Source organism: Equus asinus, chromosome 7 (genome assembly GCF_041296235.1).
Source record: "Equus asinus isolate D_3611 breed Donkey chromosome 7, EquAss-T2T_v2, whole genome shotgun sequence".
In the NCBI taxonomy this organism is placed as follows: domain Eukaryota; kingdom Metazoa; phylum Chordata; class Mammalia; order Perissodactyla; family Equidae; genus Equus; species Equus asinus.
In genome coordinates, this window is record NC_091796.1 from 51,030,554 (window position 1) to 51,048,826 (window position 18,273).

An 18,273-nucleotide genomic window follows, 5' to 3' on the forward strand; every position below is an offset into this window, starting at 1 on the left:
ACTATTTTACGATCAAGATGGTTACACAATTGGTCAAACATCTTTTACTGAATTATCTATTCCCTCCTTGATTTAAAGTGTCACCTTTAGTATATACAGTTATATATCAGCATTTTGCTTACCTTTAACAGAAAATTTAATTGCTTTAGATGGTAATGGTCTTCCTGCATAAGTGTCTGCATTACTTTCATTCAATACAACTTGTAATTTCAGTGTATAATTCCCCAACTTTTGAATATTTTCTGGAAAAATTAAGAAGAAATTAAAAATCAAGTCAACATAATACTGATGTAATTTTTAACATTCAGAATAACTTACCCATTTTTTTAAACCAGTAAGGCCATTTTCCTCCATGCTGACTAATATGTGAAATTATTTCTTTATTTCCACTTGAAGCTTAATAAAAGAAAAAGGAAACATTTATACCTTGAGAAACTGAATATAAAACATGAATATGAAATGTCACACTGGCATCAAATATCTTTATTTGCCGTACATTTAAAAAATTGTTTTAAAATTTTGAAAGATCTAAAGCTAGCCTATGCAAGTGAAGAGCATAACAGAAATTTACTGACTCAGCTCATTAAAATTTCTTTATTTTGATTCTTAAAAACTTATCTATAAACAAACTTAGTACAAACAAAAGAACAGAATTTTCTTTCGATGTTAAAAATCATTTTCCTTAGAAGCTTTCTTCCACATTAAAATAACATAGTTTATTTATATTGAGTAATCTCTAAGATATAGTGATCTAGTGGTAAGAGAAAAAAGCAAGCACTTTATATATATATAAATAAAAATAAATAAAACAAAAGCAATTTATATTTCCTATATATATAAATCAAATATGCTACCTTTTCTGTAAGGAAGGGAAAGAAATATGAAAACATCTGTTCTTGCTTAGCATTATAACAGGAAACAAAGAAAAGATAAGTCAAAAACTAATAAAATTAGAGGAAGAAAGAGTAGAGGGATGACATCACTTCTCTGAAATATTCCTTGTTACTGTTTCTGACTTTGGAATTACGTAAATTATGTAATATTCAAAAAATGAAATTAAGGCAATTCATAAACAGAACTAAAATGTCTATCAAGTAGGTGATATGACCACATTAAAAAGGAGAGATTCTGAGTGACTTTAGAATAATTTTTCTTTTACTATTTGTACAGAGAAAAATATATTTTAAGGATAAACAGAACTGCAAAGAAGTCAAAATTAATTTAATAGTCATTATTAATAATATTAGTATTATTATTTTGAAACTAGTTGACTATATTGTAGGATAAAGCAAATAAGTAATTGCTAACGTTATTAAGAAGCAAGATTTTCAACATGAAAGAAATGAAATAAAATCATAAAAGAGGTTAAATGAAAACCCAAAATATTAACATGAATTCAGTTTTTCTTTTCCACAAATATGCATGTTTAGTTACCAACTGAAAAAAGCTTCCAAGTAGTTTCACCCAGGGGCAATGAGCAATCCTAACACTCATATGTGGGCTCTCAATACCATTCCTTACTGAAAGGAACCAGGAGCAATAGCTGAATCCAGGTCTAGGGTAAAACACACAAACATATGAAAAGAGTCTAGGACATCTGGAGCCAGAAAGCAAAGAAGCTCGCTTCAAAGTAAAAAGGACCATATCAAGAAGACAGTGGAGCCAACGTGAAAGTGCATCAAAATGAATGAAGTATGTTAAATATAGAAAACCCTATAAATTCACAAAAACTCTACAATAAACAAAAACTGCTCACTGGGCATTACTGTACACCACCAATGCCTGACCAGTAATTTGCACTTAAAAATAATTAAGCCTTCATATTGCCTTCCTGTAAAAGCTGTGTTTCAGAGTAAACCAATGACCCTAAATGATAAAGGAAATTTCTTCACTGGTGAATTCCAGATAATAAATTAGGAAGAAATGAAAGAATAGAAAAAAAAATCACCATTATGCATACCAAATAACTAATTCAAGCAAAAAATCATTAATCTATGGAAAACATTATATGGTGAATGAAAGGCAAACTTTTTATCATCATTAGCCAAGTGAATTCAATGATCCATCCTAGCAGCACTAAAAGTGAGACAATTAGACACCATATGCCTCATGATGTAACACAGATTAGCTATGAAGTACTGATTCTTGATTTAAGGAAAAAAATGGTGAACCTAAATCTATTCAAGCTTCCAAGGATAACTTCCAGTTTTCAGGATACAAAACAAATCATGCAACAAGTTAACTGACACCCCAAAGAAACAAACAAATATATCAAACACTCTAAAGTATAAGTGACTGGGTTTTGTCAGCAAATCATTGGTGTGGGGGAAAAAAGTGGGGGGGTTCTACTCTGGAAAAAAAGAGACTTAAAACATACAATAACTAAATATAAAACATGTGCCTCATCAAAAAAAACACCATAAAAGGTTACCATTTTAGAAAAATCAGGGAAATTTAAGTTGGATTGGTATAAGATGACACCAAGGAATTACTATGATAATTGAAAATAAACGTTTTTAGAGATGCACCCACTTGGGACTCAATGACCACAAAAAACAACACAAGAGGCAAGTCCAACCAAATATTCAATAATTGTTGAGTTAGGTTAATTGCTATATATTGAAGCCCACTACATAATTCTATTTTTCTTTCATTCACAATAAAAAATTTTAATTAAAAAAATGTTGCAATTATAAATTTGTAATGAAATTAAATAGTAAACAACTATCAGATGTTCTCTAGAAAAGATCAAGCAACTGTCTGATTTTTTTATGTATTTATACATTAAATACTTATTAATTACCTCCTATATATTAGACACTAAAAAAGGGGAAGAATACAAACAATATCCTTGCTTTCAGGGAGCTTCTATCTTGTAGAGCAGAGTCTGCAAACTTTTTGCCCATGGCTGCTTTCATTGTAGAACGACAGGTAGCTATAACAAAGAACTTACCGTCCTCAAAGCCTAAATACTTCCTACCTAATCCATTACAAATCCTCTTCCAACCTTGTTCTGGAGATCAAAGACATACTTAATAAATGACAAAATTTCAAGTTACACAAATAAATTTAAGGAAACGAATATGAAACTAGAAAAAAGTAATACAACTATCTATAATTACTATTACAATTATTATTACTCAACTATGATTATTATACTCAGAAGCCACTCTGAGAAAGTGATATAACCTGAAACTTGAGAAATAAAGAGCTTGTCAAATATTCACTGTTTCAAAGTTTTAGCCAGAGGAAACATGTGCAAAGGTCCAGAGGTGGGAAAATTGGGCTTGTATGAGAACAAAAAGAATGCAATTATGATTAATTATGGTGAGAATAAGTAATTATTAATTATTATAATTAATTATGGTGAGTGAGAATGAAAATGGTATGAGATAAAGGTGAAGAGGGAGACACGATTAGATCATGTGTGGCGTCTTTCCGAGCTATGAAAAGCCCATAGCTAACATCATATTCAATGATAAAAGACTGAAACCTTTATCTCTAAGATCAGGAACAAGGCAAGGATGCCTTCTTTCACCACTTCTATTCAACATAGTATTGAAGTCCTAGCCAGAACAATTAGGCAAAAAGAAGAAATAAAAGGAGGGGCTGGCCTGGTGGCACACTGGTTAATTTCAAGCACTCCACTTCGGCAGCCCAGGGTTCGCAGGTTTGGATCCCAGGCACAGACCTACAGACCACACATTAAGCCATGCTGTGGTGGTGTCCCACAAACAAAATAGAGGGAGATGGGCAACAGCTGTTAGCTCAGGGCCAATCTTCCTCACCAAAAAAAGAAATAAAAGGAATCCATTTTGGAAAGGAAGAAGTAAAATTATCTGTTCACAGATGACATGACCTTGTATGTAGAAAACTCTAAAGATTCTACAAAAAAACTGTTGGAGCTAATAAACAAATTCCACAAACTTGGAGGATACAAAATCATGTTCATGGATTGTTAAGATGACAATAACACCCAATTGATCTGTAGATTCAATATGAACACTATCAAAACCCCAATGTCATTTCTGGCAGAAACAGAAAACCTATGCTACATTCATATGGACTCTCAAGAGACCTAAACAGCCAGAACAATCTTGAAAAAGAAGAACAAAGTTGGAGGACTTATATTTTCTAATTTCAAAATTTACTACAAAGCTACAGTAATCAAAACAGTGTGATACTGTTATAAGGACAGAAGAGAGAGCCCAGAAATACACCCTTGCAGATATGGTCAAATAATTTTTGACAAGGGTACCAAGACCATTCAACGGGGAAAGTAGAGAACAATCTTTTTGACAAATGATGTTGGGAAAACTGGATATCCACATGCAAAAGAAGTAAACCATAGACAAGAGAACAAGTTAACCTATATAAAAGTATGATCCTATAAAATGGATCAATAACTAAACTTAAGAGCTAAAACCATAAAATTCCTAGAAATAAACATTCAAGAAAAACTTCATGACACTGAATTCGGTAATGATTTCTTGGATATGACAGCAAAAGCACAGGCCAACAAAAGCAAAAATAGACAAACTGGACTATATCAAAATTAAAAACTTTTCTGCATCAAAGGACACCACCAATAGGGAGAAAAGGCAATCCACAGAGTGGAGGAAAATACTGGCAAATCGTCTGTCTGATAAGGAAGTAATTATTATCTAAAATACAAAAGACCTCCTACAGCTCAACAATAAGAAAAAATCTAATTTTGAAATGGGCAAAGGACTTGAATAGACATTTCCCCAAAGAAGATATAGAGATGGCCAAAATGCCCATGAAAAGATGCTCAACTGATCATTAGGAAAATGAAAATCAACACCACAATAAGATACCACTTCACATCAATGAAGATAACATCAAAAAAACAGAAAATAACAAGCGTTGGCAAGGATGTGGAGATATTAGAACCCTTGCGTATTGCTGATAAGAATGTAAAACACTGCAGCCACTGTGGAAAACAATAGGGCAGTTCCTCAAAAAATTACACACACAATTACCATACGATCGAGCAATTTCACATCTGGGTATAATCCAAAAGAATTGAAATCAGGGACTTGAACAGATATTTCCACATCAATGTTCACAGCAGCATTATCCACAACAGCTAAAACGTGGAAGAAAGCCAGGTGTCCATCAATGAATGAATGGATAAACAAAATGTGGTATATACATATGATGGATTATTATTTAGTCTTAAAAAGGAAATTCTGACACAAGCTACAACATGGATGGAATTTGAAGATATTATCCCAAGTGAAATAAGCTAGACACAAAGAACAAATATTGTATGATTCCACTTACATGTGATACCTAAAATAGTCAAATTCACAGAAAGTAGAACAGAGATTACCGGAGGCGGGGAGGGATAATGAGAGTTATTACTACAGAGTTTCAGGTTGGGATGATGAAAAAGTTCTAGAGATGGATAGTGATAGTGACTGCACAACAATGTGAATGTACTTAATGCCACTAAACTACATTTAAAACTGGTTAAGATGGCCCTTGTGCACTCTTGGTGGGAATGTAAACTGGTAGAGCCCCTATGGAAAAACAGTATGGAGATTCCTCAAAAAATTAAGAACAGAACTACCATATAATCCAGCTATTCCACTTCTGGGTATTTATCTGAGGAATACAAAAACACTCATTTGAAAAGATTATACGCACCCCTTCGTTCATTGCAGCATTACTTACAATAGTCAAGATATGGATACAACCTAAGTGTCCACTGATGGACGAAGGAATCAAGAAGATGTGGAATTTATATACAATGGAATACTATTCAGCCACAGAAAAGGATGAAATCTTGCCATTTTCGACAACATAGATGAACCTTGAGGTTATTACACTAAGTGAAATAATTCAGGCAGAGAAAGACAAATATCACATGACTTCACTCATGTGGAATCTAAAAAACTAAACAAATAAACAAACAAAACAAAACAACAAAACAAAACTCATGGTTACAGAAAACAGACTGCTGGTCACCAGAGAGGAAGGGGGTTGGGGGTTGGGCAAATGGGTAAAAGGAGTCAATTGTATGGTGACAGCTGGTAACTAGACTTTTGGTGGTAATCACTTTGCAGTGTAAACAGATGTCAAACTATAATCTGCACACTTGAAACTTACCTGTTACATACTAATTTTACGTCAATAAAAAATGGTTAAGATGGTATATTTATGTTATATACACTTTACAATAAAAAATGTTTTTTAAATTAAAAAAATACACATCCATAGTTCTTTTCTTTTAATAAGAGGAAGGCAGGAGGGTTAGAGTCAGAGAGAGACTGGAAGATGTTACAATAGTGGCTTTGAAGATGGAGGAAGGGGCTACAACCCAAGGAATGTGGGCAGCTTCTAGAAGGTAGAAAAGGCAAGGCTGTCCTAGAGCCTTCAGAAGGAAGGCAATCCTGCTGACACTTTGCTTTTAGCTCAGTAAAACCCATCTAGGACATATGAACTAGAGAACTCTAAAAAATCTATGTTGTTTTAAGGCACCAAAAAAAAAAAAAGTTGAAGAAATATAGTATAGGTTGTCAAAGAGGCCAAAAATAAGAGTATTTCAGTAAAATGAATTAGTCAAACTGTTCAATGCTGCTGAGAGACCTAATAAGACATTTATACAATGAAAGTATACACTATCACTGACTAGTATTTAATTGTGGGAAATAAACACATTGAATAAAATATCATATCTTCAAAATCCATGGACGAGACACACAAGTATATAGTAATAGAAAAGACTGTTGAAACTATAAAGTGAAAATACTTTTAAGCAGTCAAGACAAAAACAATAGACAAGAAAGTTAACAAGGTGATTCAAATTAGGGAAATACAAGTTGAGCAGTAACAGCCAGTTCTTTTCCCTTTATCAAAAAGTGGGTCAGCCTTACTTATATGAACCAAGTACACCTTTGGCTCACAGGTTCAGAGCCACGGTATTTTTTACGTAGAAGGGATCTTAAGGATTATCTAATCTAAATTCCTATCCAGCACAAATTCCTATACGTATATATACCATATATCTATTTTGATCCACAGTTACCTACATGGGAAAATTCAGAATAAACTGTTAAAAAAAGAAAAGGCAGAAAATTATCAATTAAAAAACCCAAGTTATTTGCAACAAACCTGAAATTTCTAACTTTAATCAAATCCACTATGTCTACCTGATTGCTAGGTCATCAATAATTATATGAAGATATTAAAATCTGTATTACACGTTTAAGAACAATATTAAAGATCCAAATTAGTTTGTATACTTACAGTGTAATATAACTTTGAGCTCAACCAGGAGTTTCTTTGACCCTCCATGACTTGTTCCTGGAAGCTTCTGCATTGCTTCCCCTTTTTTATTCAGTATTTCAATTCTTAATGCACCTATTAGTCCAAAATTTAAAATGTCTTAGTTACACCCAAAGAATCTGATGAATCTGCTAGGTCTTCACACTGCATTTTAATTTTTCATGGTCTTTTACATGTTCAAAATGTAAGACACAAGAAAAGCATTTTTCAGCATTAAGGAAGAAAACCAAAAACATACCAATGGGTGTTCCAGCAGGCCTAACCTCATTTGGCAATAATTCATCTCCTTCAGGCCAAGTTACTGACAATCTATCAGGGAGCCTATTATGAAACCAGCATATTAGTGTTCCACGAACTGTGTTAATTACGGTCTTAATTAGAGAAACAGAAGTTACTACACACTTTACTATTTATTTCTGATATACTTCAAAAGGTTAAATCTGAAGTTCTATATGATTTATAATCTAAAAATTTTCTCTTCCCTAACCATTGCTGTGGCTACTGAAAAAGAAAGACAAAATCTCTAGTATTTAGAGCCAGGAAGTGTCATTTTTTACGATTTTCCTGTTCATTTATAGCACAAGTTACCTTTGGGAGATAGGATAAACTCTTAGACGAATTATCAGTGAGATCCAGTAAGAATCAAAATGACTGCACCATTAGCTCTACAACAGTCACAAATAAAGTTTTGTTTTTCTACTTCCTTTTACTCCCTTTGTACTAATCTTTACCTCTCACTAATTATTACAATTTTCTTCTAGTTGTAGGCCAAAGTTTTTTTTTCTTTGACATACCTTAATCACAGTACCTATAGTAGTGACACATTAGATATATAAAATTTCCTTCTTCTCTAAAACAAATATATGATTCTGTTTTTATAACTAGGGCTCTCAATTATTTTTCATGACAAGTGTGTCACAATATATACATCTAAGACTACAAATGCCCTATTAGAAGAGTGTAACAACTCATTCAAGAACAGTTAAAGGCACTATGACGACTCCTCATTATTGTTATTTTTATCATGCATCTTAAAATGTGAATTACCTTGCCATTTCATCTTCCACGTATTTTTTTACAGTTTTCTCAGCAACCGTCCTATCCAGTTTTGCAATTGGGACAGTTCTTGTTTCATCATACAGTGCCTGAGGTTCCTGAATAAACAAAATAAATTTATACCAATCTTTCAAAGAAAACTATACAACTTTAGCGGCAATGAAAACACTGGTTTCTTCCAAAGAAATATATTTTACCTTAAGTATATGAATCATAATAGCTATTATTACATTTTACCACAGCGTATATTTTCCATTTTTCATGTAACTTCCTTAGGCCTAATTAAATACCATTCAAATATTAACAGGAGATGGTACAAGGATAAAACCCACCCAAGTTTAGGACTTATTCATTCTTAAGATAGAATTCTGGCTCCAATGCTTACTAGTTTGTGGGCCTTGGATGAAACACACACTTTATGAAATTATTGTGATAACTAACAATAATATATGAATGTTTGTTAAACATTGGGCATACAGATGTTAAGTTTTGTAGATTATTAAAAACACCAAACATCAAACACAAGAATTCATGCTAAAACGACTTTATCCATCCAATGGAAAACCAAATGCAAGCAAAATATAAGACGGAATCTTTATTTCAACATTGAAGCAAAAGTAAGGATACCAAGAGACTTTCAATAAATACTTTTTATTACTTGCTGTCTTACCATTGCAATTTGAACCTCTCCTCCTGTAGCATATACTTCTCCATCATGATCACCATAAAGAAAAAATTTTACTATGCTTCCATAAAAGAGAGGCAGTGTCTTGATTGTCTTGACCTAATATTTAGTTTTTAAAAGAGGTTTTAGTATTAATACTAAGAGAAACAAGTTTAATATTAACGATTACTTCAGACTTTTACACAAGGGAAAAAAATTTCAATATCTATCACTAGAAAATTAATGAAAAAAGCATTCTAATTTTCTAATAAAGTCGTATTTGTGAAGTTCACTTAACATATCTTTGTAGACACAACTGCTTCTTCATACATAAACGTCATAGCTATGCATTGTGTCTAAAAGGCCCATAACTCCTTCAAAGTCAATTACTATAAACACCAAAATACCTCAAACCTTTTCCCCCCGTCTATTTCTCTTCACACACACACAAAATGAGTTGCAGGACAATCCAACTTTACTGCTTGCTATTTCCCTACACCTACCTGTGTCTTTGTCTACATCCAGATTACCTTTTTTGAGAAAGCATTTTACTCAACCACCACACAGATTTTGACAAAACTATCACTGCATTCTTCTCATAACTCTTCACTTGACTTCAGAGATACCATAGTCTCCCAGTTTCCTTCTATCTCACCAGCTTATCCCTTTCATTCTCCTTTGGTAGCTCCTCTTTTTTATTCTAAGTCGGAAAAGCAAAGCTCTAGCTACTCACTCTACCTCTAGTTGATCACATCCAATTCCAAAGCTTTAAATATATGATGATGATGCTCATTTATGGAGAGAATGCATGTCCTTTGTAATTATCTGTGTAAACCTGAGCCTCAACCTCTTTCAAGGTCCATAAAAATGCGATTTCATGATTTACTCTCTTCTCCCAGGCCCATCCAAAGTCAGAAAATTCTCTCCACTCCTAAACTGCTAAAGCACTATTCATCTTCTGTCATGGTACTTATCTCCTTCTCACCTACTATCATTTGTTTAGGTTATCTCCATTTGAAGGCTGTAAGATCCCTAAGGACAAAGCACATCTCCTAGATCTCTGCATTCTCCACAAGGCAGTCAACAAACCAAGGCAACTTACAAGCAGCAGGCACTCAAGCCAATGCCTACATTATTTTTGGTTGCAGTTAAATTCTAATACATCTAATTTAGTTTTAAATTCTACTAAAAGTTGAATCTAAAAAGAAGTTAAACCTACCAGCTGTCCTGCTTTGTATATTTTTCCATCCCATTCTATTGCTGAGTATGTCGCCCAGGGGCCCTGCTTTTTAGAAGGAAGATCAGGACGTGTAATTATTCCTTTAAAAAGTGTAAATTTTATTTGTTTGTCATACTTTTCATGACAGTCCTTCAGCCATAGAGCAAATTCTCTGTCAATTTTCATTCGCTGCTCCTGTAAAATTTTAAAATGTTCTATGAAATATAGCTACTATTAAACAAATATAACCACAGACACTTGTCATTCATTCCATTTTTCCTTCCACAAACCCCGCCCCAGAAAACCTAATAAAAAACTAAAATATTTTGTTGGATCTTTCTCCTATACAAATTTAGATTTCTAATAAAACCACTACTAAAGAAAGGAAATCTTTGCTATCATCCTTGGAACTGAAGTTTCAATGGTCAATACCAACAATAAAGCTTTCTTTCCCTGCTTTATATCCCAAAAAATGATGAACACTGGCTGTCTAGGAGAAGGAGAACTAGCTGGCTGTAAGACAGGGGTAAGAGGAAACCTTCTCACTACCAACCATGCATATTCTCAACAGGACATAAAAAAGCAATTTTTATCACATCAAGAACAGATATACACATATACTAAAATATCACTGTGGGGAACAACTGGGGAAAAAGAAGTCTAAAACAGGCTCCTTATGAGGGTGATAATGAAAACATAAGTTGAGAAACTCCTATGTAAAACAAATTTTTCCTTTTAATTACATATTACATATACATATTCCCTATTCAAAAAGATTAAATCATAAAATAAAAATTAAGTGTTTTCTAATAACAACTAAGAAGAAAATGTGTTATTGCTTATCATTGTTCACCCTGTCGGGACATAGTATAGAAAGATTTACACTCAAGCGTAAGTCGCTATATACTTCTTTAAGACCTGTTTTTAGGAGAATGAGCAGGGAAGACAATCTCCACATTACATGCTTTCACAGAAGACAACGTATAGTTACAGAAGTTCATTTCTTCCTATATACCTTACTCCATAATATACCATCTCCAAATGAAAATGGGGTAAAATTAAAAATGATTTCAGCATAAGTTTTTACAGCCTGCCGTTAGAGGGCCAATATCTCAATCATTAAAAAACAAAAAGTTTGATTTTAAAAAGTTATTTTTAAACACGGTAAAGATTAAAAAGTGACATACAGTTTCAAGGAAATCTTCCCCCTAATCATATTCTCAGGTACTAACTCCTTCCTAAATCAACAAATCACTGTTGTCACTCTGTCAGCTTCACAAGGATATTAAAATCATTAACTAGGAATGTGACAGTTTTCCTTCCAAAGTTTTACACTGCACTCCAAGGTATATAGCCCCTTTACTAGATAAAATTGTTCTAAGCTAAAACATAAGTTAAGTCTCAGGATTCATTATCAACCAAATTATCAGATGCATTAATTAAATCCAGAAACTCAGTAATGTGTCAAAAAACAATGCTATAGGTGTGGCAAGACGACAGTTGATCTAGGAGAGGGGTATGTGGGTATTCATTCTAACATCCTTTCAACTTTTCTGTGTATTTGAAATTTTCCAAAATTAGAAAATACATATCTTAAAAATACAATGTAACAAACAGAAGCAACCTATGGTGGATAACTTCTGTAAAGACCAAGTTGTTCAATAAATGTTGGCTACTCGATACCATAGTATAAAATGAATTCCAAGTGTATCATATCTAATTACAAATAAGACTTTTCTCAGTGGTTAATTCTTTAAAAACATCTTAATCGTCTACGATTCAGAATCTTTTATTAACAGCAAAACGAAGTGCAACATCTTGTAGGGATGACTGACTATAAATACTATATGCTAAGTATTATAATTACTGCCCAGTGATTTTAGACTCACAATAAATGCATCTACCTCTTGGCAACTCGACATTAAACTACTGAAAGAGCAGTATCAAGTAAAAGCTTCTGAGGTATTTGGGTAGAATAAAAGTACACTAGTAGACTAGTCCCATTTACCTTTAAAAAAATTTATCATTCTTGTTCTATCAATCACTGAATATATTTTAATACTGATCGATCTCAAATCACCTTTTAGCTCAAAGTATTTCACAATTCTACCTTTTCATCATCAAGATTTGATTAAAATTGCATATTTAGGTTATTAATATACAAACATAGCCCTTGTGTTAGATACAATTGTTCTTACATGCTCTCATCAAATGATACGCTTCTGTAGCTTCTATTCACTATGTCAAGGTCTTGATATTAAGATCTAATAAAGATCTGTGAATTTTATCCAAACATGGTCTAATCAGTTTGAAATTTTTGAATAATGTGAACACATAAATGCTCAAGAAAAATTTACACATATTCTTTTGATTAAATAAAATGAAAACTATACAAAATGTTGGTATAAATCTACTAGCGACTTTTGTTGTACTTAAAATAGAACATTTGCAAATATTCAAAACTTGATATTTAAAATCATACCTGTCCATTTAAAATCCTTGTAAAAAGGGTGTTCTTATCTTTCAGTTTTAGCTCAAGATCCATAAAAGTCAATTTATTTGTGCTGACCTGGAATTTGTCATTAGTGAATAATGCACCAGATATTCTATTGTAGCACTCAATTGGTGCAAGCCCTCTCTTCTTAGGAGGAGTACACCAGTCAAAGCTTAAACGGAAAAAAATATTAGTTAGTAAAAAGATTAGGTTATAAAACGATATAATTTCAAGAAAAATCAAAACTTACTCTTCAACAGAAGTATATGGTATTAGTCGTCCATTCCAAAAACATTCAAAAATAGGCCTTTTCCCTCTTGCTGCTTTCTCAAGTATGAAACAATCATCATCATCATCTTCATCTTTTAATTCTAGAGCACAGGAGTAAGTGCAACAAAATGCTTATTGCTATAAAGTATATGCAATTTTTATCACTGAGAAATCAATTTTTATAAGTAAAATGTTAAAGTAGCTTCAGAGAAACGTAACAAAATCTCATATGAGCATTAACATTGCATGCTATAAAACCTAAAGGTAGCTTTATTCTTAGTTTGTCCTCAGAAAAGCAGACTTCCAAAGTGGTTCCACATTACCAATGGTGTTTCCCATTTAAAAGTCAACAATTTCTTATACACTAATCAATGTTAGGAGTACTACACTAGCCACTGAGCCTGCAATCTTTAAAACTTGTTTAAAGAGCAAAAGAGTCATACCCCAAAGAGATTTTGCACTATAGCAGAATCTCTATTCTCTTCAAATACAGAAGCTTGAGTCCAGTAGCTAAAATAAGTTTCATAGTTCTGTCAGAACTAGTATGTTCACATAAAAATTATCTGGGAAATCTATGGTATCTAGTGGAAGCAAGTTTGCCTAGTATGGGTAAATTAATCAATAATACTGAATTTAAGTTTACCTGACATAAACCTAAATTTTCAAAGATCAGATTAAGGCAATACAGCTAGAATTGTATGTTACAAAGCATCAAAGCATAATGAGTACAAGTGTATATAAAGTTTTAATGTTTGTTAGCAGTACATTTTCATATATCCAGATAAATAAGGATCAATCATTATGATCCTAATATAGTAACACCTCAGTTATTCCAGCATTAAGTCGTCCCTTCCCCCCAAAAATAAAGCCTTCTACCTGGCAAAAACCCTCACAAGAAGTTCTTATGCAAAAGTTCCCTTCAATCAAACCAAATCACTTTTCTCCTAGACAATCCCTCTGATCATTATACAACTTACTGGCTCTTTCTTTTTCCTGAGGAAGAAAGGCCCTGAGTTAACATCTGTGCCAGTCTTCCTCTATTGTGTATGTGGGTCGCCACCATAGCACGGCCACCAACATGTGGTGTAGATCTGCACTGGGAACCGAACCCAGGCCGCTGAAGCAGAGTGTGCGGAACTTGACCACTAGGCCACAAGGCCGGCCCCTTATTGGCTCTTATTTTAAGACATCATTTGAAGAATTTTATCTTTTTGTGTACAGGTATACAAAAGTTAGAAATGGCAAATTAAAAAGGGGCAGAGACATCATGAGAGGCAGAGCCACCAAGTAAATAAATAATGTTGCGCACTTTCTAAGGACTTGTGACTTATTTAACAGTCACAATACCTCTATGAGGCATGAACTATTCCTATTTCACAGACACGGAAACTGAGGTAGGCAGTAGTTTGTCAAAGTTTACAAAATAGAAAATGGCAAAGATGGGATTCAAATCAGGAAACCTGGCTCCAGAACCCAAAACACTAAGGATATTCTTAGGAAGTATTCTGAATGAGAAAGTTTAATACTATTAATCTATGAATTCAATACACTTCCAATAATCCCATTAGAATTTTTTGAAGTGAATGTACAAAGTGATGCCAAAATTTATCCAGAAGAGTAAAAGATTAAGAATTTTCTCAAAAAAAACCCAATAGTGTCTTGCTCTATAGATATCAATATACCGTATAAAGCTACAAGAGAGTATCATTGCTCAGGTATAAAAATAAAAAATAGATCAATATCTTACAATAAAGAATCCAGATCTACATACTTATGGGAACTTCAAACTATTGCAAAAGTCATAACACTCAATAATTACTAGGAAACTGAACACCCACACGGAAAATATTAAGTTAAAGCCCTACTTCATCCTACACACCAAAAAGGAGGCTATAGATGCATTAAAGATCTAAACATAAAATGACTAAAAAAACCTACAAGATCTTTTCATAATCTTAAGGTATGAGAAGCCTTTCTACAGTAAGACAAAATCAGAAAGGATAAAAATAAAACTGATATGACTATATAAAATTTAAAACTTCTTTATAAACACCTACAAAGATAATAGGAAGACAATATGGGAAATATATAAAGCTTCAGCTCAGTAAGAGATCTACAATAAAAGAATATCTTTCTTCATCTGGAAGTGAATATACACAAAAACCAAGAATTATAAAAATTACAAATATCTAACAACTTAAGAAGATCTGCATAAAGAAGGAAGTTTTAAAATTTATCTAACCTTCACAGCCAAACTAATAATCATCATTAAAAAAACAAATTACTATCCTAAATCACAGCTTCACATTTTGTAGCTAAGATAACAGATTAACATACTTGATGGAAAGCATGGATCATCAGGGTAAGTTTCTCTATCATATAAGAAAGGGTGATATCGGATAATCCCTTCCACTACACCGTCTCCTTCAACATGAGCCTTGAACTCAAAGCTATCAGCTGCTGTGTTTATATACAACGTCTGCATGTCATCTTGTATTTCCCTTAGGTTGACAATCTTAGGTGCCTTCCCCTTTTCAAACATAGAAATCTAAAATAAAAATAAAACAAAAATAATTAAATTCTATGACGACTTTACTTTTGTTCTCAGCTATGATCCAACAACAGAATAGACAAAAACTACTTTTATTTGTACAAGTAATCATCTAGCTTAATGAAATGTATATATATTTATATATGGGTTAAATAGCTATAAGTAGTATATCAATAAGGAACATACTACTAAAAAATAGAAAGTAAGCAAAGAAAGAGCAAAGTAGAGCTGAAGGACAAAGAAGTCACGAGTACATTTAATTCAAGGTTTCTTGCTAGAAGTAGGAAGGAGGACAATGACGTACTGTGAAATTTCTTCTAATGTGTGGGCAAGGATATTGACAATCCAACGCTCAAATGTTCTGTGCTCCTAAATCTTACTTCACCATCATGAGACTTCTATGAACAAAAGGGAAACTATGTCCCTTTTCCTCCCTATTTTGAGACATGATATTCAGCAACAACTCATATCTTTATAGAAGACAGAGAAGAAGAGGGAAATCAAATACTACAATAAACAAAGGTTCCGGAAAAATACATCTAGGAATGATCTCTTTACTTGGATATCAAATTACCAAAGTACTTTGGTAAAAGACATGGAGAGAGCTATCTATTTATTGACTAATTTTTCTTATCCATAGTCCCTCGGAACTGGAACATATACCTAATGATTCATAATATTGTAAGAAGAAATCTTATCTTACTTCAATATCAATGTTGTTGAAAGGTCCAACTTCTTTTGATGTACGTTTTTCATTTCCTTTTGGACCATGAATATAGTAATGATAAATATGCCTAAAATATAGAAGAATAACTTTACAATTTTAATTCACATAAAATTACAGTTCATAGAATCTTCTACCAAAAAAATTTTATTACTACTATTTGGCAGTACCTAATAGGTGCCAAGCACTATATTAAACTTTTTTTTTTTTTTGAGGAAGATTAGCCCTAAGCTAAAATATGTGCCCATCTTCCTCTATTTTATATGTGGAACTCCCACCACAGTACGGCTTAACAAGTGGTGTGTAGGTCTGTGCCGGGATCCGAATCGGCAAACCCAGGGCTGCTGAAGTGGAGCACACAAACTTAACCGCTGCACCACTGGGCCAGCCCCTATATTAAGCATTTGTAAAAAGAGTATCCCATTTAATGGTAAAAACAATCTTGAGATGCAGTTATTGTTACATCTCATCTTATACATATAAAAACTGAGGTTCAAGAAGTTTATATAATTTATCTAAGGTCACAGACCTAGAGTCTGGGAGAGGAGGGCTTCAATCCAGGCCTTTCCAACTTCAAAGCTCACATACTTTACACTTTGAAGAAGTATAATTTATCAAGAAAATAAAAACCAGAAGGCAAAAGGGTATAATTCTACTTGCGAGGGATATTCTAGAAAGGACTCACAGGATTGGATATCTTTAAATTACCTCCACAGTGTGAGAATATCATTCTGTAACTCTCGTCTCTCCTCTCCCATAGCACTGAGTCAATCTTATAACAATAATCCCCAAACAAAACTAATACATTCAACATCATCCCATCAAAACCACCACTTCAGAAATCTTTGCTACTTTATTCTCAAGTAAAGGTTAAAAAAGATTACATTTTGATGAGCTTATTCAGGGCTAAAATATATCATATCTGCAGTTATTCCTCAAACAGGGATTTGCAATAAAACTTCACATGAATTTTGATTTTTAAAAATATTAATTATCCTAGCTACTGTTTAAAATACTACTGAGATAAAAGGAAATCACTGAAAATTTTGAGGTTTTCTTCAGACATCTCAAGTGCTAACATCATAATCAACAAGTTTACAACCATAGATTAAGGGTGCTATAAAACAGCTTAGCAACCATCTGTTTCAAAGAATGGTTAAAGTTATGTTATTCTTTGTTAGAGCAAGAGTATATTCTAATTATGTGTTATGTACACTGAGTTCCTTCAGTTAAGAGAAATTATAATTATAAAGTAGCTAATAAAATATAGAGAGAAGAAAAATTCCCATGTACTATTTAAAACTCTCAGATGACAGGGCCAATAAACATCAACATTCAAGAAAAAAGGTATTCCTAAAACCAAATTTATCTTCCCATAAAAGGAAAATTTTTTAACTCTGTTAACATATATTTATGTATAAAACAGAGAACCTCAAATTGAGTGTGACAGCCTTTTGGGTAAACGTGAAGTTTTTTTTTAAAAAAACATAAATTTTGTGTAGATGTACCCATTTTTGCAAGACGCAGTAATTCAGACAAACAGAAATAATGGAAAATGGTCTATCTATATAGCTACAGAGAAAAAACTTAAAGCCATTAAATAAATATCCATTCAATTTGGTCTAACAGAATTTCTACTCCCTAAAAATTTAAAAATACACAAAGATTTATTTTCAGTATTACTAACATGCTATATAGGCATATACATATTTTTTATATTAACAGACTTGATGCATTCATTTGATAAACATTTATTGAGCATCTACTATGTAAGAGGACACACTGCGGATACAGCAGTGCATAAATAAATATATTCCAATGGGAGAAGGCAAACAAAAAAAAATCAGTAAAACATATGGTATGGAAGATTATGATAGGTGCTATAGAGAAGAAGCACAAAAGGAGGATATGACAGTGATGGTGCTGAATTTGATAAATTCTGAAGTTTATTTTAAATTTTATCATAGGTGTCAAAAAGGCT

General features: G+C 32.8%; 1 protein-coding gene across 1 annotated transcript in view; it reads right to left on the bottom strand.

The window, feature by feature from the left end:
* SMCHD1 (structural maintenance of chromosomes flexible hinge domain containing 1) overlaps window positions 1-18,273 on the bottom strand; it is a 136,693-nt gene that overhangs the window by 80,782 nt on the left and 37,638 nt on the right. Inside the window, exons 9-19 of the mRNA XM_014832868.3 lie at window positions 16,272-16,362; window positions 15,355-15,565; window positions 12,998-13,118; window positions 12,736-12,919; window positions 10,254-10,448; window positions 9,041-9,154; window positions 8,362-8,468; window positions 7,553-7,635; window positions 7,276-7,389; window positions 319-396; window positions 123-242 (exon numbers count right to left, since the gene is read on the bottom strand). Of these exons, the coding sequence (XP_014688354.2) occupies window positions 123-242; window positions 319-396; window positions 7,276-7,389; window positions 7,553-7,635; window positions 8,362-8,468; window positions 9,041-9,154; window positions 10,254-10,448; window positions 12,736-12,919; window positions 12,998-13,118; window positions 15,355-15,565; window positions 16,272-16,362 (1,418 nt within the window). The remainder of the gene's footprint in view (window positions 1-122; window positions 243-318; window positions 397-7,275; window positions 7,390-7,552; window positions 7,636-8,361; window positions 8,469-9,040; window positions 9,155-10,253; window positions 10,449-12,735; window positions 12,920-12,997; window positions 13,119-15,354; window positions 15,566-16,271; window positions 16,363-18,273) is intronic.